General features: G+C 35.4%; 1 protein-coding gene across 1 annotated transcript; it reads left to right on the forward strand.

Moving 5' to 3' along the window:
- Window positions 1-1,321: 1,321 nt before the first annotated feature.
- On the forward strand, window positions 1,322-24,670 carry LOC142639219 (protein ENHANCED DOWNY MILDEW 2). Its single transcript, XM_075813353.1, has 19 exons — window positions 1,322-1,470; window positions 2,375-2,816; window positions 2,910-3,006; window positions 3,690-3,743; window positions 3,857-3,993; window positions 7,076-7,172; window positions 7,264-7,362; window positions 10,375-10,622; window positions 10,752-10,841; window positions 10,922-11,488; window positions 12,163-12,310; window positions 12,408-12,509; window positions 14,500-14,592; window positions 15,143-15,184; window positions 17,883-17,993; window positions 22,457-22,528; window positions 22,617-22,735; window positions 22,880-22,943; window positions 23,047-24,670. Exons 2-19 carry the CDS (start codon window positions 2,407-2,409, stop codon window positions 24,409-24,411), a joined length of 3,915 nt encoding a protein of 1,304 aa, XP_075669468.1. The 5' UTR covers window positions 1,322-1,470; window positions 2,375-2,406; the 3' UTR covers window positions 24,412-24,670.
- The last annotated feature ends 21 nt before the right edge of the window (window positions 24,671-24,691 follow it).

Raw genomic sequence — 24,691 nt, forward strand, 5'->3', positions numbered from 1 at the left:
TTATTTTTCATTCTTACCCAAACGCATACTAACTCATTTTCAAGTTATTGAAAATCAATGGTGTAGAAACATTTATTTTTAATCCTCAAAACACTATAAATGTATCAAATTAGTCATTTCACGTTAATAAGATTTGCTTACATTGCAAATTCCAACAAAGTGACGTGATATTTCATCATAGAGCAAAGTTTAAACTAAAAAAATAAAAGAAAAATTAAGAAAAAGCTAAACTTTTTTTGAGAAACAAGAAAAAGCTAAACTTGTTATAACAATCTTTTGAAGTTACTTATAATAAAAAAATCCCTGTTGGAGAGAGAGAGAGAGAGAGAGAGAGAGATATAGCTCAATATCACTTGTTTAAAGTAAATTCCACAATAAATTCCTATAATCAAGCATTTAAATTAAAATATTACCTAAAGAAAGTATAGCTAAATTGATTATAGGTGATAAAAGTCCAACCAATAATTACATTAGAGTAAATCATTTTTCAGGTATTAAAACCTATCCATTCATTATTTATTATTAAATTAAATGAGTATTTCAAATTTTACTATATTATTTATAACTTGAAATATATGCTAAATAATATATTAGTCAATAATATTTATTTAAATATCAATGATGTACAAAAATTTAAATCATCCAAGAACGGATAGATTTAAAGCGTTATAAACAAAGGTTAAGTCCAATGCACTAATGTATTAAATCTTTACAACGAAATCATTTCACAAAGTCTAGTTTATTTGAAAAAAACAAAAACAAAAAAAGTTAAACTATGTGTCTACTGTTTAGTCTCTAAAATTTGATTTGGATAGTTTTTCGTTTTTAAAATTTGAAAATTCCATTTTACTTCTCAAAAAAATTTAATCAATGTATCAAATTAGAAAATTCTCAACATTTCTAAAATTTGCTTACATAACAAAATTTCAACAAAGTCACAGATATTCAATTATAAAACAAAAAATAAATCTAAAAAATAAAATAAAAGTGACCTAAATTATAGGAATTAAATATTTATTATTTTTTTTAAAAATAAAATAAAAAACTCCTCTGATGACAACCGTACATACGACCTACAGAATCAGGTGCGTGCTAGTCCACCTTTGCCCACGAACCCACCGAACCGAAAACAAAGCAACAAAAATAGCAGATAGAGGTGCTACGTCCACAATATTTTTACAACAAATCATAGGTGGTTAGTTATTATTGGTTCAAATTTGAATTTAACACTAAGATTATTTTTTTGCCCCAACAATAACAACTAGTAACAACCTAACACTTAAGATTTGTTGTAAAAATGGTGTGAACATCTCATTTCCCTATAAATCTTTCTCACCCAAAAAAAAAATCGAAGCTGTATTTCACAAAAATTTGGAACCCAAACCATTGCGAATTTGCAATCGCTTCGTCTTCACCAAAAAACTCAAACTAAGCGTTTTCGCGGTCTGTGACTGTGGCTCTGATCAATAGGTAAACCATTATCGCTATGCAAAGTTATTACTTCTTGTAGTTTCTGAAAGGTCTTATTTATTTATTTATTTATTTTTATTTTCATTTTTTTTTTTAAATTTTTTTTAGTTTTGGTTGTTTGCGAACCCTAGGGCTGTTGTTTGGTTACCGAGAAAACGATGGAAATTGAAGTTTAGGTTTCTGGAATGCCGAACTGGCCTTTTAGGCTCAATTGAGAGGCTATTGTTTTATTTTGTCTTTTTTCATATTGTGTTTCGAATTTGCTTTTGATTTCTATATTTATTTTCTCGGAAACCAAACTGGGATTTTGCTTTGCCTTGTAAATTCTTTGTGAGTGACATTAATCATATACATGTGAATAGAGAGTGGAGTGTGATTATACATATACATATACATACACAGAGAGAGAGAGAGAGAGAGAGAGAGAGAGAGAAGTAATGTAGTATCTTGAAGCTTTAAAATTCAGTACTTTGATTTTACTTTTTTTAAAGAATCAGAATTTTGAACCGGTATGGGAGCAGGGGGTTAGGGATAAGGAACTTGAGAAGATTTAATCAAGCCTTGTTAGGGAAGTGGTTGTGGAGATAGAGGTGAAGTATGGGAATGAATGGGGGGAGGGGGATGGTGCGCTAAAAGTGTGACCATGGTGTGAGTCTTTGGAAATCTATAAGATGGGGAATGGGTTGACCTTTTCCTGGTTTCTTTAGTTTGATGTGGGTGATGATACTGGAGTGAAATTTTGGCTTGATGTTTGGTGTCGTGATTTCCCACTTAAGATGGTTTTTTCAGAGCTATTTAGTATCAGTTGTGTTAAAGATTTCTCAATTTAGTGTTCTCAATTTTTTATTTTTTTTGGGTTATGATTTTAAATTTACACTATTTCTTCTTTGAATGTCTTTTTTAGGTGTAAGGCAAGGGTGTGACTGAGAGAAAATTATGGCATCATCTGATGATGAGACTGAGAGCCTGCCTGATTGTGTTGAAAATTACTATTTTTGGGATGAAAAAAACGAACCGATTTCTTTTATTGGTTTGCCAATTCAATGGAGAGAGGGTGAGATTCTGGATGGCAAAAAACAACAAATATTCCTACTTGGAGATGCTGACAAAGGGCTTCAAAAATTGCATAAGCAAGTTATAGCATGGAGGTTTGATCTTTCCAATTTGAAACCCGAGATATCAGTTCTACTGAAGGGAAATCATTGGACCAAGATTGAGAGGCCAAGGAAAAGCTATGAGGATATGATTAGGACAGTCCTGGTAACAGTGCAATACCTTCATTTCTTGAGGAAAAACCCTGAAGCATCAGGAAAATCTTGTTGGGATCACTTGTCTAAAGTCTTCAGGTAAACCTATAAACTTATAATGAAAAAAAAAAAATCCTTACCTTTGTATTCCTAGTGCAATTTTTTGACAGCTTATTCTAACTGTAATTGCAGCTTGTATGATGTCAGACCTTCTCAAAATGATCTGGTGGACCACCTGCCTTTAATTAGTGAAGCTGTTAATAGGGATGATACCTTAGCAAACTCCAAGGTTTGTCTATCCTTCTTTGGATTATTAATTGTGATGTGCAATGCAATGTGCGTGTTACCATTGTCTTTTGAATTCCATAAATCATCAATTCTTCTTAAGAAGTTGAGAAGAATCAGAATGTTTTGATGATTGTTATGAATGAGCCAATGAGCTCTAGTCAAATGGCACTTTCTCCTCTTCAAGAGCAAGGTAGAGGATGAGGTCGTAGGTTCAAGACTCACCAGGTGTGTGTGTGTGTGTGTGTTTGTGCACGTGTGTAATTTATCAATAAAAAAAGGATGGTTCTTATTCATTAAACATGCGAGTTTGGTCTTTGAGGAATCTTGTTGGAGGATTCATTCTTTTTCTTCTGGAGTATGGACTTTCCGGCTATGTTAAGTGAACAAGGTGGATATAAAAGTGCACTTGGATTGATTTTGTGAGAGTTTGTTTTTACATGTTGCTAAATTATTTTTTAGCTATCACTAACATGTTTAATTCTCGCTAGCTTTACTTGTTTCTTTGAGGATCATATATCTAATCCACTACTTTCTTGTATTGGAGGGATGCTGCATGATCCTTCTTGAGTCAGTTTTGCTTAAACCATAAGTGTTTCTTGTTTAAAAGTATACCCACAGTTTGCTGTTTGTTAGGAGGACATCATTTTATTTATGTATTACAATGAACATTTGTGATTTGCACAGCTCTTACGCACATTTCTCGAGGAGAAGCCTGGGAAGAGGAAACCGCCTGATGAGGTTATACTCCTGCAGTCCTACTTGTCTGGGCTTTTTTTTTTCCTGTCCCATTCCTCTGTAACTTCTAATTTTTAAAATTGTTTTTTAAGCCAGTGAACTTATCTGTATTTCAGGTTGTTCAAACTACAGACATGTCTGGATTTATTGTTGATGATGTAGATGATGATATTTTGGATGAAGAAGAAGATGAAGAAGAGGATGTGTTTGATTCTGTTTGTGCATTTTGTGATAATGGTGGTGATCTTTTGTGGTATGTACTTTTTAATTGGTTATCTGGTAATTAAATCTTTATTTTCTGGAAAAAAAATTCTGGTACTTAATATCTTAAGACTTATATTGTCCATTATAATAGGTTAGACTGTAATCTGAGATTCACTTTACTGTACATGTCATCTTTTTTATTATTTTACCTGCTTGTATTGTTTTTATCATTGTCATCATCATCACTGCACAAAAATATTGTTTTTTTTTTTATAATTCCAAAAAAAAAATGTTATATCAGAAATTTAGTATTAAGAGACTAGAGCCTACAGCCTAGAGTGGAGCAAAGAGCTTAGGAAGCCACCAGCCCCCACACCGAACTTCCTTGAAAGCAACATTTGGAGGTCCATATAGGTAGTAGGGGTGGTAGTCAGTAGGTTACTGGCATTTTTAGTGACTGAACTCATAGCATTATGGGAGGCACATGAAGATTTAGCATTGAAAGCAAATCCGTAGGGATGGTGAGGACATAATTTGCTGGGTTCTTACCAAGAGTAAGCTGTTTGAAATCAAATCTTATTATGGGGTTCTACAGAGCGGGGAATGCATTATCTTTTCCTTGGAAGTCTATTTGGAAATTCAAAGTTCTGCCAAAGTAGCTCTCTTTACTGGGACAACTGCTTTATGGAAGATATTAACGATTGATAATCTACGAAGAAGAATAATTATCAATGTGGATTGGTGTTGTACGCGTAAGCAAGCAGGGGAATCAACGGATAACATGTTGTTCCATTGTCCATTGCCAAGAGATCTATGGTCCTTTTTTTTTGGGGGGGTACAATGGGTATGCCAAAGAGGATCATGGTGCTGCTGGCTTGTTGGATGTGGCCCTGTGGTAGACAATATAATGGAGATTTGGAAGGCTATTCCTCTATGTCTTATGTGGGTTATTTGGAAGGAAATGGATAGTCGAACGTGTAAAGGCTTGGAATGGAAAGAACGTGTAAAGGCTTGGAATGGAAAGTTCAAGGCTCGCTGTGAAATCTCTTTTTCTACACCTTTTGTATGATTGGATGTCTTCTCTAAGAAGTCATTATTTCTTTAGTTTGTTGAATTTTATTGATTGCTGTACTTTTTGATACTTGTTAGATTTATGATTAAATTCACAATTTCTTATAAAAAAAAATGATTAAATTCACAATTTCCTAAGAGCATTTATTTAACAACACACCTAACTTCCCAACTTTTATTTTACCATACTACACATTAAAATAATATAAAGTAAAATAAAAATAATATAAAAATATCTCTCACTTCTCTCTCTAATCTCTGTTTCTCTTACTCTCTCAACCACCCACCACCACCATCACCACCATCCAGCTTCCCAGTCATAGCACCCACCTCCGCTGAGTAACATAGTCACACCACCCTCCACCAAGAATCAGTTTAAATCAAACCAACACAATGAGCAAAGAAGAACATAATAATAACCGACCCACAGTGACCCACGACAACCAAACACCACCCACCATAGTCACCACCATGCCACCACCACACTACCACAACGCCAACCCAAACCAACCAATCCCAATCCAAAATCCAAAGTCCAACCAATCGAAATCCAAAATCCAACCAATCCCAATCCACCCCATCAGAAATCCATAGCAAAATATCAAAACCCACCTAAAATCTATAGCAAAACTCCATAGCAAAAAATCAAAATCAAAACCCCATCAGAATCAGAATCCACCCAAACCCCATTAGAACCCACCCAAAATCAAAACCCACTCACCTCTGCCATGACCCACCCGATCTCGCCATGTCGTGACCACGCCCATCTCCACCACACACGACCTCGTCATGACCCACGCTGATCTCCACCGCTGCACAACCCACTCGATCAAAACCCACACCAATCTCGACCCACTCGATCAACGCCTTTGCCCAACCCAACTCTGGTGTCAAGCTTTGAACAAGAGAGAGAGAGAGAGAGAGAGATGTGAGAGAGGGAGTGAAGATTGAGGACCGAAGGAGAGAGAAAATATTATATGGAGAGAGACAAAGAATGTGGGAGATGAAGATGAGTGGGAGACGGAGAGAGAATATTAATTTTGTATTATACCATTTGCTATTGTACTGTCATAGAAGTAGGACATGAAGATGAGTGGGAGACGGAGAGAGAATATTAATTTTGTATTATACCATTTGCTACAGTACTATCATAGAAGTAGGACAACACTGTAGCAGGATTGTAATTTTTTTTTGGGTTTACAAGTCCGGGTAATGGAGGTTTTTGGTTTTTGGGGCTTTGATGCTAAAATATACCAACATATGGCATTTGCAAGACCCAGTTCAAATGCTCTCTAATAGCTTAAACTTTTGGGACAATTGGATATTTAACTTGGTATTAGAGTAGGAGATCTTGAGTTCGATCTTACTTTACTTTCCATTTGAAATGTTGAAAATCCCACGGGTTGGACCCCACTTATTAAGGAGGAGTTTAGGCCAACACATGAGGGGAAGTGTTAGAATTATGGTTAAATGATTAAATTCACAATTATGGTTAGAATTTGGAACAATTGGTTATGTAACTCTTGTAATACATCACCAGTACATATCCCATGTGCTGGTGATGTCTTTTATATAATAAATGAATTCTTACTTATCTATAAAGAATATATATATATTGTTATTGTTATCGTTATTAACGCATAATAGTGTACATACGTTAATAATGACAACCAAGCACTATAAATGGAAGTCATAGAAAGAAAGTTTATCTCATTTGCTTATTTATAGCTGTTTAATACCTCATTTTTTCTAGGTAAAATTGCACTTTTACCAGCTTTCAACAAATATGTAAATAAGCTTTTCAACAAAAAGCTAATCCAAATGCGCCTGATAATCTGCTGAGATTATATTCTCAATATAGATAGTCTGAGTTTAATTTTGTCTATAATTAATGCAGCATGGCTACTTACACCACTTCTTTTGATATAAATCTATTTTTTGGGGACCTCCAGATGGTCCTTAACTCCTTATTCATGGTCTGTTGTTTGGTGGACTATGCATTCTTTTGATTAACTTCATGCATTGGTTGATGGTGTGCTGTTATTTGTTTTCTAATGCAGTTGTGAGGGAAGATGCATGAGGTCCTTTCATGCAACTGTAGAAGCTGGTGACGAATCTATGTGTGACTCTCTTGGGTATTCACAGGAAGAAGTGGATGTATGTTACTGCTTAGTATACCTTGAAATTCTTATTCTCCTTTATATCTTTTTAGCATCACCATTGATTTTTTTTTGTTTATTACTTGCAGGAGATGCAGAACTTTTTCTGTAAAAGTTGTGAACTGAAACAGCATCAATGCTTTGTTTGTGGGAAGCTGGGATCGTCTGACAAGTTTTCAGCTGCTGAGGTATAATTTTAACTAATTTTTTTGTTTGCTTGTTTGCTTGTTTTTTTTTCTTTTTTTTTCTCTTTTCTTCTTCAGTATGTTTTTATTTTGTTTATTTTCTGCCATAGCTTTTATGAACTTTCACTAATTTTTGTTAGTGAGTCTTTAATTGTACAATGTGAAGAGATCAATTTGAAAACCAAGGGATTTTTAGCTCATACGTTTCTTCTGTTTCAAAGTAGGAAGATAATGTTATCAGCTCGCTCTCCACCTCCTGCCCACCCTTTTTCTGCATTTCTTTTTAAATTAGGCCCTCCTCGTGTTTACTTGTAGCTGACAAGTTTGATGCTACAATCGTGATTAAGTGAGCTTGCTTTTCTTCTTCTTTTTCTTTTGGTATGACTGGTATGATGTGCTCTAGGACCTGATTGGTAGGAGGATTTTTGTTTTTGTTTTCAAAACAATATAAAAACAATTTTTGAAAAATTGAACTTGAAACCAGTTTTAAAATAATAATTTTTATATTTTACATGGTTGGCTTCTACTTTTAAGAACAATTTTCAAAACACTAAAAGCAAAATAATTATTTAGGAGACCATTTATATTTTTGAGATGTAAAAAAAAAATATTTACAAAAAGTAACGTGTAGAATCTGTAGGTTGTTGTTGTTGTTATTATTATTATTATTTTTTATGGATAATGATAAGAAAATAGTGCTCATCATGTACTTTTTCTTTTCCTTAACGGTGTGTTTGTTTGAAGGTGAAATAAGGTGGATGGAAAACTGTGGAAAGAATGGGAAGGAAAATTTTTTTGGAGTGTGTTTGGTTGGGTGGGGAGGAAGGAAAATAAATGGTGGGACCCAGGTGTTTTCTTCTCGGGCTTTTCTCTCCAAAATGGAGAGAAAACTGAAGGGAGAAATTAGACATCATTTTTGGACGAAAATGCCGATGTGCAATTGCACATGGGCTTCATTCATGTTGCTTTTCTTCACACTTTTTTTCTTTTTCTTTTTTTCCTCCTGGACGTTGGCTGCCCTTCTTTCTTTTTTTTCTTTTTTTTTTTTCTTCTTGATTTACTGGGCAGGCGTTGCCTGCCTTTTCTTGGCAGGCTTGTCCAGTATTCTTTTTTTTTCTTTTTGCTTTCTTGCGGTTTTTTTTTGGTTTAGATGTGATTTTTTTTATGGGCATGATTTTTATTTTTTAATAAATTTAGGTGATTATTTTTATTTTTATTTTTATTTTTTTGTTTCACTTTTTTGGTTTTAATTGGGCATCATTTTTTAACAGAGGTATATGCGTAAATTTATACAAACTCACTTTTTCCATTCCTCCATTTTTCCACTCTCAACTAAACAAAAAGGAAAGAAATTAAAATCTTTTCTATCCTCCCACTTTTCCATCCTCTCACAATTTTCTATCCTTCCATTTTTCCACCCCTCCAACCAAATGGACCCTAAATGATAAGTTTCATATTTGAAGAGTTTAAATTCTTTTTGTGATAAAGATAAGCTCCTTATTTTAAGAGATAAAAGAGTTACGTAGGATCCACTGTTTTTGTTTTCAATTTATTTACAACTATATCATTAAAAACATTTTCTGTATCTTGAAAACACCCTCTTAACTATTTATAAAATCCTATTCTAAACCAAGAAAATATGATACAGTTTTTTGAAAACTTTATTTAGAAAATATTAGTCAAATAATAAATTCAAGTGTGGGACCCACGATTTTATGGATTGCAAAACAAAAAAATATATTTAAATACTCTTACCAAATAGGCCCTTAGCTTTCTGTATCTAATTTTTGAAGTACATACCCCATTTTACCAAGAATATACATGCATCTGTTATCTTCTTAAAGTTGTGTAATTTATTACTAGGAGTAAGTAATAAATGTGGGATAGGCAACCCACCAGCATTAGAATTCCCCCCCCCCCCCCCCCTTCAAATCCTTTAATTAGTCCTGGCCCCTCCATCTTCTACAGCATTTGACTGAGAACTTCCATGAAAAAGACGAAGAGCAAAGGAGTTAATGGGCCCCCCTGCAGTAATCCCATAGTAAGAGCCAAAAAAACCACAAGGAGACCTTAACCAAAACAGAAAATTGTTCTGTGAGCTGATACATGTATGAATTCATCCTCTCCACTTTTCACCAAACCCCATCCTCTTTAATCAATAGAAAAGAAACTCCCAATTTACATGGTCAAAAGCCTTTTCTATATCCAGCTTACAGATAATGCCAGGAATGACACTATTTATCCTACTATCTTCACTCATTGGCAACGAGCACCAAATCCAAAATCTGTTTTTCACCTGCGCATGCATTTTGTGATGCAGAAATAAGTTTATCCAGCACTTCTTTCAATCTATTGGCAAACACCTTTGCCACAATTTTATAGATGCTACCGATCAGACTGATGGGTCTAAAATCCCTTATATTGATAGCATCATGTTTCTTGGGGATTAATAATGCTATAAATGAGGCATTAAGGGATTTTTCTAATTTAAAGTAGTTATGAAATTCCTTAAAAACAACAAACACATCAGCTGCAACTACCCTCTAACAGTGCTGGAAAAAAGCCATTGCTGTCAATTTTGGCCAGCTTTACTCTACTACTCTCCTCTACTCCCCCTCCATCCAAACTGACCATAATAGAAGATAATCACAAAGGAAATCTTAATTCTCTTGCCCCAGATGATAAGTTGTTTTGAATGTCACACCTAACTCTCTTGTTTTACTATCCTCTTCAGTCTGTAAACAGCTGTTGATGATTCACTATTCATTTTTTTCGTAACTTTTCTTTTTTATTATAATGTCATACAATTTATATTAAAACAATGAATGCAGTTCCCAATGTCTTAATGCAACATAAAGGTAACACTGGATGGCGAGGAGAACATATCTCTGGGCTTTTTTTTTTCATGATTTATTAGGCCCAAGATTTCAGTAAACGTTGAACATTCTTTCTGGATTTCTCTATGGCTACTTATTTGGATATGCAATTTAATGGCTCTAACCAACTGCATTTTAGGTCTTTCCTTGCGTTAATGCAACCTGTGGCTATTTCTATCATCCACGTTGTGTGTCAAAATTGCTTCATCGGGAGGATGAAACTGCTGCTGAGGAGCTTGAGAAAAAGATTGCTGCAGGGGGGTCTTTTACATGTCCAATCCATAAATGCAGTGTTTGTAAACAAGGAGAGAATAAGAAAGATCCTCAGTTGCAGTTTGCTGTGTGTCGGCGTTGTCCTAAGTCATACCACAGGAAATGCTTGCCAAGGTACTTATTAATTGTTACTTACAAAAAAAAAAATGTTATTTCTATTCTCGTTTTTTCAATACCAGCTATGAGAATATGCTCCTTTATAAGTAATATGTAGATGCTTGATGCTTGAGTTGCTTCTATCAGGAAGATTGCTTTTGAAGATATAGAGGATGAAGGGATTGTAGCAAGGGCTTGGGAAGGTCTATTACCCAACCGTATACTAATATACTGCTTGTAAGTTGTTAAAATGGGCTGCACTTTTTCCCCTTTACTATTTGGCTGTACTTATTGAATGTTTTTGTCCAATTGACCAGAAAACATGAAATTGATGAAGAACTTGGGACTCCAATAAGAGACCACGTAAAGTTCCCTGGTGTTAAGACTACTTTTGAAAAAAAGAAGGTAACAGTGGAAGAAAATAAAAAACAAGCATCAGACTCCCTCAGAAATAAAGAAAAAGATCTGTTTAAGAAGAAAAATCTTGCCTTAGATGACTCCTTCCGAGGAAGAACTGTTGTGAAAGTAGCTAGACAGAATCAGAAGTCATTCTCAGCTGTGAAGGTGGGAAATACCAAAAATAGTGATAAAGTAATATCTGGATCAGATATCTCAAGGAAAGTGAAAGTAAATAATGCATCAAGAAAGCTTTTGAATGAAAATGCAAAGTCTATCTCGATGGAGGTAGATAAGCCCTCTACTGCTGATGAAAACAAACATTCTCTAGGCTATAGGTTATTTGACCTCATGAAGTCCAATGGGAAAGTTAAGCCCAGGAAGCAGGATATGCTTAAAGGTGAAGAAAATAAGACTATGACAGTTAGGCCTGCCACCAAGAAGCTGAGCAGTTCACTACCATCATTAGATGCTGATTCTGAAAGGAGGTAAATCTTCTATTTTTACTTTTGAATACTTAAATCTTTTGTTTTAATGTAAATAATTAATATTAGGCAACCAACTATTTTAGCCTTTGAAACTTACACAAATATTTGATTTAGTTCTGTAATCTAGACTTCAAATAATTTAAAAAGTTGCAGCTAGGTCATTCCTTTAGTCAAATGTGATGGAAGATATTACAAAGCTATTTGACTGATATGGCATAGACATGGCTAGAGAAAAAAAATTCTTAAATCTTAAATGACTCTAAGGAGCTGAAAAGGTTGTTGGGGATTTAGTCAGTGCTATTTTGGTTGGCAGTTTTTAGGTGGAAAAGGTTGTTGGGTTTAAAAAGGGAAGAGAAACGTAGAGAGAACGAAAAAGTTCCTTTCTTTGGGGATGGGGTGGGGTGGGTCACATCAATTGTCACATAAGAATTAACATGACTAGTCATCTGTTAGACTGACAGAAGAACTTAATTGCAACTTTTTGTATTTCTTAGGGGTTTGATACAACTTTTAAATTTTACGAAATTAGGTTTTTCTTTATTTTCTGTATATTACCAAATTAGTTTTCTCTTTATATTACAAGGAAAATGTCATGGTCACATGCCATCTATTTTGAAGTTTAACTATGTATACTTAATGGTGTCTTATTTGAAGATATATTTCTTGCAATGTAGATTGTTGGCTTTGTTGAAAGATGCAAATAAAGCAGTAACTTTAGAGGATGTTATAGAAAAGCACAAAGTTCCCTCTACTCATGCTTACTCATCAAAATATATTGTGGACAAGACCATTACTTTGGGGAAGTTGGAGGGTTCAGTGGAGGTATATGTGCCATCTTAAGTGTTCTTACTGCTGCAAATGGATGTCATCTGTAGTTATTAATGTTGTTGTTTTTGTTATTTGTATTTTTTAAATGAAGGCGGTTCGAGACGCTTTAGGGAAGCTGGAGGATGGCCGCAGTCGTGAGGATGCAGAAGCTGTGTGCGGACCTGAGGTTCTGCAACAGATATTCAAGTGGAAGGTGGTTGCCTATCCTAGAATCTTTCAGTTCTATGAGGTTCTATTTTTTTTGGTTATCCCAAGCTAGTAATGAAGAAAGTTCCATTTTTTTTGAAATTCTGTTCAGCGCTGCACCTAACATATCCTGTTTAGACTTGCATAGTTGTGATTTCTAGTACTAAGGTTGTGCAGTATCAAAGATGTACATGGCACTTGTGCCTAATATGTTCATTTTACTTTTTTAATTAGATAAAAACAGACATATTTTGATGTTGGGGCATTTTGTGGATTTAAACCAGTGTTGATAGGTATGACTGAATCTTTTGTATATTTTTGGGCTGTGTATAAGCTTTTTATTCAAATCAAATTATTGTTACTTCTCTTCAGGGGTGGGGTTTGTTGCCCAAAGGTTTTACTAGCTAGAGGCAAGTCCAAGGGCTCTTCTTTAAAAGGTTCCCTACGTTATTCTAAAAAATATATATATATATATATATATATATATTTAAGATATAAAATTATTTTTTCTTTTTCATTTTGAGATTTCAACTCTTTTTTTCTTTTTCTTTTTTTAATGTTTTTACATTTTGATTGGTAGATTATGTATGCAGTCAAACCCACGACCTCACCCTCAACCTAGCTCTACAAGGGGAGGAGGTCCTTGTGAGCTAGAGTCACTGGCTGATTTTTATTTTTGAATGTTATGGGTTTATATCGAGTCTGCCTACAGACAACTATTTTGACATGCTAATCCAAATTATGCTCGAGTGTCAACTTGTGGTTGGATATCACATGGGAACACCATTGGTTCTTGTGAAAAAGTGGATTGGTGCACCAAATCACAAGTTGACACTTAAGCATGTTGTGGATTTGTGTCTGGAAATAATTGTGTCTTTACAGTTTCCCGGTGTATATCGTATCACTTTGGAAGCTGCAGATTAGTCTCATGCAAATATTCTAGGGGTGATAGTGGTGTATGTTGGTGATACTTCAAATGTTACTGCATAGTGCAAACTTTTATTTATTTATTATATATATATATATATATTAGTAGGACATATGTTACTGAAAATTTGAAAGAGGCATATCCTTTATTTCATGAATTTCAAAAAAAGGAGGTTGATTATCCTTTTCTTGCATTGTTGACTTTGGCGCCTTTGATATAGATTATAGAAAGTATCACTTTGCCTCTTGTCTGCACCATAAATTTATTTTTCCAAACAAACAAAATAGATGAGTTAAAAGCATGTCCATTGGGTTTGAGACCAAACTTTTTGGACTCTTTTTTGTTCATTTTTATGCTGGGATTGGTTATTGTAGGAAACACTATGAAATCTGTGGCCTCTGATGTTGTGTAGGTGGCTTTTTTTCAATAATTTGTGTACAGTTGTCACTATTGAAGATTTGATAGTTAAATTGATTTTTTTTTTTTTGGATAAATATTATTTTATTAAATGGAGATTACTACATGTACAAATGACACAATTAAAGAATTACAAAAAATGTTGTGTACAAAAGTATAGAGACGCTAAAAACAGTGGAATGGAGTTTGCTATGTGTAAAAGCCTCTGAACAAGATCAATCAAATAAAAACCTGCAAAGGTGGCTAGAAGCTGATCTCTCAAAGAAATCAAGTCACTTTGCTCACTTGTTCCCTTAGTTTATGGAACTTTTATGCATTCTCAAGAAAGAGAAATAGTTTCAGAGTTCTGCTAAAATTCTTATATGATTTTCTTTTTCTTTTTCTTTTTCTTTTTCTTTTTCTTTTTCTTTTTCTTTTTCTTTTTGTGTGGCAAAGTTGGTTCGATAGGTTAAGATTTTATGTTTCTGGCCCCACTTTCATTTGCTTCTGGCATATGCTCTGCAGGCTTGCCTTGCCCACATGCTCATTATTTATTTTGGCAGGAAGGTCTATGTAACATTTCTGATATTTGTTGGATTAATTGTATTGTCATTGATATTAGAAGTGAGGTTTTCTCTTATTCTTATTGGATTCATTGATTTGTATTCTACAGAGCAAGCTTAGAGTATATCTTTCCCCTTTTCTTCATGGTAATCGCTACACATCCTTTGGTCGCCATTTTACAAAAGTGGAGAAACTTGAAGGGGTATAATATCTTTTTCTTTTTTTCTTTTTTTCCTTAAGGCTATTCTAATATTGTATCATTCTTTAATATTTTATTCCATTCTTGTATGTTATGTAATTATTTTTGGGTATTGATACATACTACACGGTTGGTTAGATCTAATACTGTCTATTGCGCAGTCATTTGATGGCTTAAAAAATGGGGAAGAAAAGAATAATGAGCTAAATGTCTTTTGACTCTTGCAATTTTGGTTTGAGCTGGGTTAGAGGGGGGTTTGGGAAAGCAAAAAAAATGGAGGATAATCTGTTTGAGACAGTGGGGTGCATATGTGTAACTGTGTACATAATTGTGTGCAACTGGACACAGTTATGAAGTTCACGTCAAAGTTAATGTCACATCACTTCGTCACTTCATGTCACATGTCTTCCTTGATTTTAAATTAATGTCATGAGATATACTTTTGCCATTAATCATAGCATGTTTGTTTTACCTCTGCTGTATATATGTTGCCCTTGTAGATTTACTTCCATCAAGCCTTGGAATAGCTAAAAGCATGATTTTGAATTTGCAGATTGTTGATAAGCTTCATTGGTATGCACAAAATGGCGACATGGTAAGAATCTTTGTCCTTTGTTTATTCCAACTTCTATAGATTCTTCATGACATATGTTTATATGTTATTTTTCATGATGGTTTAAATAGTCCTGATTATAGTGATGTAATTCTCAATTATAAAAAAATATCATCATAATCTACCACTTCCATCCTATGGGTCAACTTAGCTAAAGAATATGCTACTTTGTAGGTTTTCATGAGAACATACTTAAAAGTATGTATTGTTATGAAGATGTTAAGTCTAACAATTCTTTTACATAAAGCTTCACCTATGTATATGTGTTCTCTTGAAATATGTGATCAATCAAGTGATGACAGGTGTAGCCCTTTGGCTTTTGGTGTTGTGAACGTGGGTCTTACTGACCAAATCATGTTAATTTCTTATGTGATCAATTATGCACTTCAATCGGACCTTGCTTGAATATCTTCACTGACATAATTTTCCTCTTGTTGGTGACTTTTAATATAATCACCTTGTCAATCATCTTTTATTTTTGGTTTTGAGAATTACATCACTATAATCTGGAATTTTTCCATCATGAAAAATAAAAAATAAACATTATTTATATTCCAATTTCTTCATGCATATTGGTAATTTTACCTATGCTTTTTTTTTTTTTTGATAAGTAACGAAAAAAATATATTAGAGAAGAACACAGCCCCGTACATAGGAAATGTACTAAAGAGGCAAAAACATCAAGAAACCAAATTACAATGATCAAGCAAAACAGGAAGGGAAAGACAAGAAAAAGATGGTAAAACTAAACACCATTCCAGAAGAGTAAAAAAGAAAAAAGACTTAAACTCAAGAATGGACCGATCGCGACCCTCAAAGCTTCTAGAATTCCGTTCCCGCCAGATACACCACATCAAACAGTGCGGCACCATCCTCAAAATCACTATATTGTGATGACGCCTGAAATTGCAAGCCCAACAATCCAATAGATCCACTACCCTTTGCGGCACCTATGCAATTCACACTCCTAGTACTTTGCATCATTTTAAAGGATTTTGTCACATCAAGTCGTGATTTGAGCTTAGGAATCAGCCTTCAAAAAAGTTGGGGTTAGGTTGCCTACTAATCACCTCCTTAAACCTATAAAAATGGAAGGTTTGTCCATCGGGTACAACCAGGTACAACCTTTAATATTGTGGTGACATCTTCATAGGGGGGTTTCATGAGGATTTCTTATAAGGGAGAGTTGTCATTTATTTTTATGTGCAATTGAATCACTAAAATTGGTTCATACCAAGTTTCTCCCTTATTGGCTAATTGTATTATTAAATATTATTACACAACTTGAGGGGAGTGTTGGAAAGTATTACACTTCCCACCAATTTAAAATGAAATCCAGGGATTGGAGCAATCAATTCTATTGATATACATATAATGAACTGATAGTTGACCTATTTTCTGATTCTGTAAATTCCATTCTAAATATGGATTCCCCTGTAATGTGTAATCAACCAAGTGAATGAAAGATATAGCCCTTTGGCTTTTGGTTTTGTGGACAGAGGTCTTATTGACCAAACCACGTTAATCTCTTTTGTACTTCCTTTCTCATGTTTTCTTTATCCCATAATAAGTCAATTTTTGAAAATTTTGATTAAGCATTCTCCAATTAAAAACTAGGATTTCCCACAAAAAAATTCTTTGTCTGGAAAAGTTTATGCAGATACTGTTTGGAATTTTGGGCAACATATACTGCCGATGGTGTGGTAATTTGCAATGTAATGGGCTGGCAGGAAGATTAAAAAAATTGTTAAGTGATTGCATACGTTTGGGTAGAATTTTGCCATGTAATCATATGATGTTTGAAATAGTTGATTATTGAGAATTTTTGTAATTAATAATTAATGGAATGAAAAACAACAAAATAATAAAAAGAAAGGAATTTGGAGAGCTCAAAATTGTTTAGATAATTTAGCTGATGAACCTTGTTCAGGAAAGTCTTCAGTCTAATCAATAATTTTATCCAATTATGGTTTTTTGTTTAATAGTAAAATTTCATTTAAAAAGCTGAAAAGGCTCCACCCATGGACACAGGAAGTGTGCAACAGATGAACCAAAATTAAAAGTTAAAATTACATCATCAATCAAGCAAATCAGGCAAAGCAGCACAAGAAAACACCCCCAAAGCACTTATCCACTCAAACAAAGTCATGAGGAATAAAAGCTACAAGTAATGAATTGATCTTTCATAGCCCTCAAAAGTCCTAGAATTCCTCTCCTGCCATAGACCCCACATGACGCAATGAGGGATAATATGGTTATTTTATTGATGCATTTATCTTGGGTAAACCGAGTGAAAATGTTGGTTGGTGGGGTTAAATTCGGAGGCACATTAATCAATCACATTTTGAGACTAAGGAGTAAGGAGACTGGTAAAACAATTAAGGTCAATTTTTATTTGTGCTAATTGTTTCTTCTTTACAGTTCTGTACAGTTGTATTGTTTTGCAACCCTTAGTCCATATCTGTAATGTGTTTTGGTTTCTTGGTAGTACCATGTTAGTAACATCATTTATTTCAGACAGTAGAACTTGTATCTGTGCTCTATATATGGGATAATAGATTAATAGTTAGAGATTTACTAGCAGAGTTTCATTGAGATGAATTGTCTGGTATCGTTGCTAACAATTATTATTGTAATTTTTATTGTCATTGTCCTGATTACGAATTGCTCCCTTGTACAGATAGTGGACTTCTGTTGTGGTGCCAATGATTTTAGTGTCCTGATGAACAAAAAGCTGGAAGAGAAAGGCAAGAAGTGTTCATACAAAAACTTTGATATTTTTCAAGCAAAGGTATCTATACCTTTCTAAGTTCTCATACTACCGGTCTTCTGAACTAGATACATTTTTTTCTATGACTTGTAAGCATGGCTGTGCTAGAGATAAACCCAAGTCAACAAAGACTTACTTTTTAAAGGGGTCCAGAAACATGGCAACGGGGGATGTTGTGTTTTTAGATGTTAATGCCCTCTTATTATTATTAGGCAAAATTATTTCAAATGGAAAGTGGCTTCCAGCTATGCTTGCTAAAGAATATGGCCTTTAGATAGATATCCTAAGCCCCATAATGTTTTAAGCTCAATTACTTTTCTGAATGTGTCTATATTTAGAATTCTGATTTTTTTTTTTTTTTTTATGAATGAGACGACTGAATAATTTAAAGGGAGACTTTCTAGGCTCTCAAATATTTGGTGCTTCATATGTACTACTGAAAAATGATGTTTGGTATGATGAATGAATAACATACAAAGTTTTTATTTAATTTTCAATTGGTTTGAGATCGTATCGGGTTTGAAAATTAATTTGGAAGAATCTAAGTTAGTCCCTGTGGGAGTGGTTCCAAATTTTGAGCTATTAGTAGATGCTTTGGGTTGCAAGCAGGGTTTTCTTCCTACAAAATATTTAGGTCTTCCATTGGGTGCAAAATCAAATGAGAAGACAATCTAGAATCCCATCATTGAGAAGGTGGAAATGAGTTTAGCGGGATGGAAATGGTTGTATCTTTCCAAAGGGGCATAGTTACCTTGTTAAAAAGTACCCTATCCAATTTACCTACTTATCTTCTTTCTTTTTCCCCAATTTGGGTGGATGTAATGAGTCATATTGAACAACTTCAAAGGAATTTTCTTTGGAGTGGTTTGGGAGATGACTCAAAACTTCATTTGTTGAATTGGTCCAAGTTAAGTTCTCCTATTCAGTTTGAGGGTCTAGCAATTTTTTTTTTGTTTTGATAAATAACGGAATTGTATTAATCAAAAGTCCAGGTACACCGGGGGTTTACATGGATAACAATACATCAAACACATAAATTACAAAGATCAAGCATTTCTAAAATATTAGACCAAGGAAAAAGATTAAAGGAAGAACTCCACTCCAACAAGCAAGGTGTGAAGAAGAAGAGATTTAAATTCTGAAATAGACCGTTCCCTTCGAAACATCTTGAGTTCCGTTCTCACCAAATACACCATAGGACACAATGTGGGACAGCCCTCCATAAATCGATGTTTCAATGCCCACCGAAGGAACCTTGCCAACTCGAAAATAAATCAAATGGTGGCATAACCCATAGAAGACCAAATAAAGTCCACACCATGGACCATAATTCATAAGCAATAGGACAATGAATAAGAAGATGATTCACCAATTCCCCACTCTTTTTACACTTATAGCACCAATCTACAACTGCAACACCCTTGTACCATAAATTCTCAATAGTCAAAATCTTACCTAATGCGGCAGTCCAAGAAAAGAAAGCAACCCTAGGAGGGACCTTTGAACACCACACAGGTTTCCAAGGGAAAGAAATGTCAGGAGTAGAGGAAAGGGAGAGATAGTACTCACTCACTTTAAAATTCTTATTCCCTGCCGGTTTCCAACATAATTTGTCTTGACCTTCACCATTAAGGGGCATAGCATTGATAAGATCTAGAAAATTGTAAAAATTTTCCGTTTCCCAATCTTGGGGAGCTCTAGAAAAAAGATCCCAATGAAGCCTCTGGTTAGGAAAGTGCATAACATCTGCAATAAAAGACTCCTTATTACAACTAATGTTATAGAGTTCTGGAAAAGCCTCCCGAAGAGTACAGCTCCCACACCACACATGATGCCAAAATTTTTATTCTATCACCAACACCAACCTTGAAGTGAATGGATTTCAAAAAGGCTGGCCAGCCTTGTCTTATGGTTCTCCAAAGACTAGCACCATAAGGATTAGAGACTTCTTTTGTACACCAACCTCCCCAATCATTCCCATATTTAGTGTCAATAACCCACCTCTAGAGATGGGTTGTCTCTCTTCCATATCTCCACAACCATATCCCCAACAAAGCTTGATTGAATGTTCTCAAATTTCTAATGCCTAAACCACTAGATTGCAAGGGAGAACAAACCTAGGCCCATTTTACTAGATGGAACTCTGAATACGAATAGCAATATCCATTGGAATAGGGAAGAGAGATATGAAATAAGTTGGCAAACTTGAGAGAATGCTTTTGATTAAGGTAATTTTACCACCTTTTGATGAATATAATCGCTTCCAACTTGTTAATCTTCGCCCCATTCTTTCTAGAATAGAGTTCCAAATCGCTCTATCCTTGAATTTAGCACCCAAAGGCAATCCCAAGTAAGTCATTGGCAAAGATGACTGTCTACAACCCAGCAATGCTACAAGCTCCCCCATATTAGACACCTCTCCAACTGGGACTAATTCTAACTTAGCCAGGTTAATGTGCAACCCTGGCACCGCCTCAAAAGAGGATAAAATCTCCCGCAAATATTCAATCTGACTTGTTGAAGCATCATAGAAATTTAAAGTATCATCTGCAAAGAGTAGATGGGTCCATGAGGGGGGTATTGACCTAGTACCAACAGTGAAACCCTAGATGTGTAGAGCCAGAACCACACCATCCAACAAGCGACTTATGCCTCCATAACAATAGCAAAAAAGAGGGGCGAGAGAGGATATCCTTGGCACAGCCCCTTAGAGCTCCCAAAGAAATCCTTAGGGGAGCCATTTATCAGAATTGAAAATCTCACTATGGAGATACAAAACAAAATCCACTTTCTCCATTTCTCAGTAATCCACAGCGCTGCAACATGTACATAAGAAAATTTCAACTAACATGATCAAAAGCTTTCTCCACATCTAACTTACATAAAACCCTAGGTATCCCTGCCTTGAGCCTACTATCCAAACACTCATTAGCAAGTAAGGTAGAATCTAGGATTTGTCTATCCAGAACAAAGCAAGCATTTTGAGACTCAGAGATAATCCTAGTAATCACCGTTCTTAGCCTTTTAGCCAACATCTTGGAAATGACTTAATAAATACTGCCCACTAGACTAATGGGTCTAAAGTCTTTCAATTAGAAATTTGAGATGCTTTAATGAAGCGTTGTTGGGAAAATGGTTGTGGAGATTTGGGTTTGAGATAGATGCGCTATGGAGAAGGATGATAAGGGTTAAATATGGAAGTGAGGAGGCAACTTGGTGCACCAACTCTATTCTAGGCCCTCATGGGGTGAGTTTATGGAAGACTATTAGTAGTGGCTGGTCTACTTTTTCTCACTATATTAAGTTTGAGATTGGAGATGGAACTAGAGTGAAATTTTGGCATGATATCCGGTGTGGGGATAATCCTTTTAGTCTGTGTTTTCCAGAGTCGTTCAAAATTTGTAGTGCTAAGGAGACTTATGTGGCTAATCTCATGAAGTTCCCCAATGGGGTTCATATGGAGTTCTCGTGTGCTATTCAGGATTAGGAATTGGAATTTTTGTCTAATTTTATGGATGTTATGTACGGAGTCTCCTGGTGAGGATAAGATATGCCAGATATTTCGTAAGAGAAGGGGCTTTGAGGTGAGTAGCTATTATCGGACGTTATTGGGTGTATGCAACTAGTCTTTCCCTTGGAGTTGTGTTTGGAAGCCAAAGGTTCCTTCCAAAGTTGCATTCTTTGTTTGGACTACAGCTTTGGGGACTATTTTGACTATTGATAATTTACATTTGAGGAAAGTGTGGATTCTAGATTGGTGTTATATGTGCAAAAAGAATGAAAAATTGATAGATCGTCTTTTGTTACATTGTCCTATTATTTTAGAGTTGTGCTCTATGGAGTTCACCTTTGGTATCTACTGGGTAATGCCAAAGACTTTGGTTGAGCTCCTTGCATGTCGGCAAGGTAAACTTGGTCTGCATCGTAATGGAGTTATTTGGATGGCTGTCCCTCATTGTTTGATGTGGTGCATTTGGTTGGAGAGAAATAACTGGAGTTTTGAAGATTCTGAAAGGACATTGGCATATTTAAAACTATTCTTCTTTAAAACACTACTGGATTGGATGTCTATCATAGGAAGTCTTTCTATTTTTTTGGTTTATGATCTGATGGATGCTTCTAATTTGAGTTTTTGATTATTTTGGTCCCCAGCTATATACTTCTTATATACTTGGGTGACTCCTTTTTATGAAATGAATAATATTTACATTACTTATCAAAAAATTTCAATTGGAAATAATATAGTCTAATACCTAATTATATCGGTTACCATCCTGAGAATGAACGTTAATAAATATAAGAACCGTTGGGAATTTACTTTCAGTTCTTCATTTTGATCATTTCATAGTTTTTCTCTTTTTGGTATTGCTATATTATGTCATTTTGTTGGGTGCTAGACTCTCACTCTCTTCCCAAGTGTGTGTGTGTGTGTCTGTGTCCATGTGCTTATATTGTTATTGGGTTGTGTTTTAAACCTTTGCCAGAATGACTTTAATTTTGAGAAGAGGGATTGGTTTACTGTCAAACCAAATGAGCTACCCACAGGATCGAAATTGGTAAGAAATGATATCTTGTTTCCATTTAAAAACGTAAATGAATTTTGCAGGAAAATGATTCACTATTTGTTTCTTTCTACTTGAGCAGATCATGGGGCTAAATCCTCCTTTTGGAGTCAAAGCAGCTTTGGCAAACAAGTTCATTGATAAAGCTCTTGAGTTTAACCCCAAACTCATTATTCTCATTGTTCCATCAGACACATACAGGTACTACTTTGCAGTCCGTCTCTCTCTCTCTCTCTCTCACACACACACACACACATGTACCTCTACAGTTCTTGCTTTTAGCCAGGATAGTTGAAAGGAAGTTACATTATGAATTGATTTTTCACATTTGTTGCTTTTCACCAGGTTAGATAAAAAGAAAAAATCTTATGATCTTATTTGGGAGGATGGAAAATCTTTATCAGGAAAGGTAAAGTAATGTTCTTTTTGGTTTCTCTGTGGTGGCCAATCTAAATTATTCTTTCTAGAATGGCATGGTTAATGCTGGCTTTTCTTTGTATTTCCCTTTTTAGTCATTTTATCTGCCTGGATCGGTTGATGAGAATGACAGACAAATGGATCAGTGGAATTTACATGCACCTCCACTGTCCCTTTGGAGTCGTCGTGATTGGACTGATAAACACAAAGCCATAGCTGAAGAACATGGTCACCTCCTCAAGCAACAAGAAGAATCAGACATGGAAAAGAATCATCCTGAGAATATAATCCATGATCATCCAGTGGACAATCAAAATCATTATGGTAATGCTTCCATGCAGACTGATGATCCCACAAAAAGAGATAGACTGGAAATATTCAGAGGTGGGTCGATTGTCATGCAAGGTAATAAAGAAAGCCCCACTTGCATCAGTGGTGATAGAGTAAACCTTGAGAGTGAGGGCCGTGGGAAGAACCAGCCCAGTGAGACATCTGTAAGAAAGAGGAAACGTGATAAAGAACATGGAAAAGGAATGGGTGAGAAATCACCGGAGAACAAATTGGATGGTGGCAGGACTCGCCGTTCTCCATCCAATGCAGTTGATGGAAGACCTTCACTGGAACATCTGCATTCCAAATCCCCTGAGATGCCCTCACATGCTGAGCTTGGTGAGAAGGGCCAGGAACGCAGCAGGCCTCGCCGTTCTCCACCCAATGTGGTTGATGGCAGATCCTCACTGGAACGTCTACATTCCAAGTCTCTTGAGATGCCTTCACATGTTGAGCTTGGTGAGAATGTTCAGCATTTTGAGCCCAGCATTTCTGGTTCTCATAAGCAGTTTGCAGCAGCTTATGGTGGGAGCCCGGCTAACAAACCCAATGAGATGGGCTGCACATATAATCGGAATGGTGATGACCCTTACTTAACTGGGACTATCCATAGAATGTCAACTGGTGTTAGTCCTGGTTCTGATTATAGGGCTAGAAGCGTGGAGGAACAGCTTCCGGGGTACACAAGGGACAGCTCAGATGGTCTTGGTTACAGATATAATATTACTCAGGTGGAAGAGAACTTCCAGAGGGACAGAGAAATAAGGACACGGCTTCGCTATTATGGACAGCTTGAGCCTGATCTGCCAAGATATAATTTTCTAGCAGGTCATGATTCTGGATATGGCCACATTGGATCAGTGTCATCTACTTATGTTCATCCAGCTCCACCAGCTGATTTGTCTTACAGGATGAATACATCAGCAATGCAGCGATATGCACCCCGATTGGACGAGTTGAACCACACAAGGATGAATACTTTAGGATCTGAGCCGCATCTGATGAATAGAAACAGCTTTTATGATCCTCGAGCACCCCCACCTGGGTATCAAGGCAGCCCGATGGGTTTTGCTCCTGGTCCTCACAGTTCCTATTCACACCAGAATTCAGCAGGTTGGCTGAATGAGTAGTTATGTCACCACATACCTTTTAGGCTTTATCCCTAGCTGTTGACTGGCTAGGCTCTTAGGCTCTTATAGTTGAAGTTGTTTTGTACATCACTTTACAAGTTCAAAGTTGCTTCTAGTCCTTCAAGTGGAAGCTTCTGCTCTTTTTGATGTAATTTGTTCATTAGATAGTTTTTTTTTCTTAATACATCATTGTATTTTTTTTTTCTCCTTGCTGTTTAATTGATCTCCATGGGAATGATGAAGTATACAAAATTACGACGCAAAGTAGTAAGCTCATTAT

Source organism: Castanea sativa, chromosome 6, assembly GCF_040712315.1.
Source record: "Castanea sativa cultivar Marrone di Chiusa Pesio chromosome 6, ASM4071231v1".
Taxonomy (NCBI): Eukaryota; Viridiplantae; Streptophyta; class Magnoliopsida; order Fagales; family Fagaceae; genus Castanea; species Castanea sativa.

What these genes read in the sequence shown, in the direction of transcription:
- LOC142639219 (XM_075813353.1), top strand. Translation starts at nt 2,407, where the DNA reads ATGGCATCATCTGATGATGAGACTGAGAGCCTGCCTGATTGTGTTGAA. An exon ending in AATGGTGGTGATCTTTTGTG is followed by an intron (nt 3,994 to 7,075) that starts GTATGTACTTTT and finishes TTTCTAATGCAG; the next exon opens with TTGTGAGGGAAGATGCATGA. An exon ending in TTGATATTTTTCAAGCAAAG is followed by an intron (nt 17,994 to 22,456) that starts GTATCTATACCT and finishes AACCTTTGCCAG; the next exon opens with AATGACTTTAATTTTGAGAA.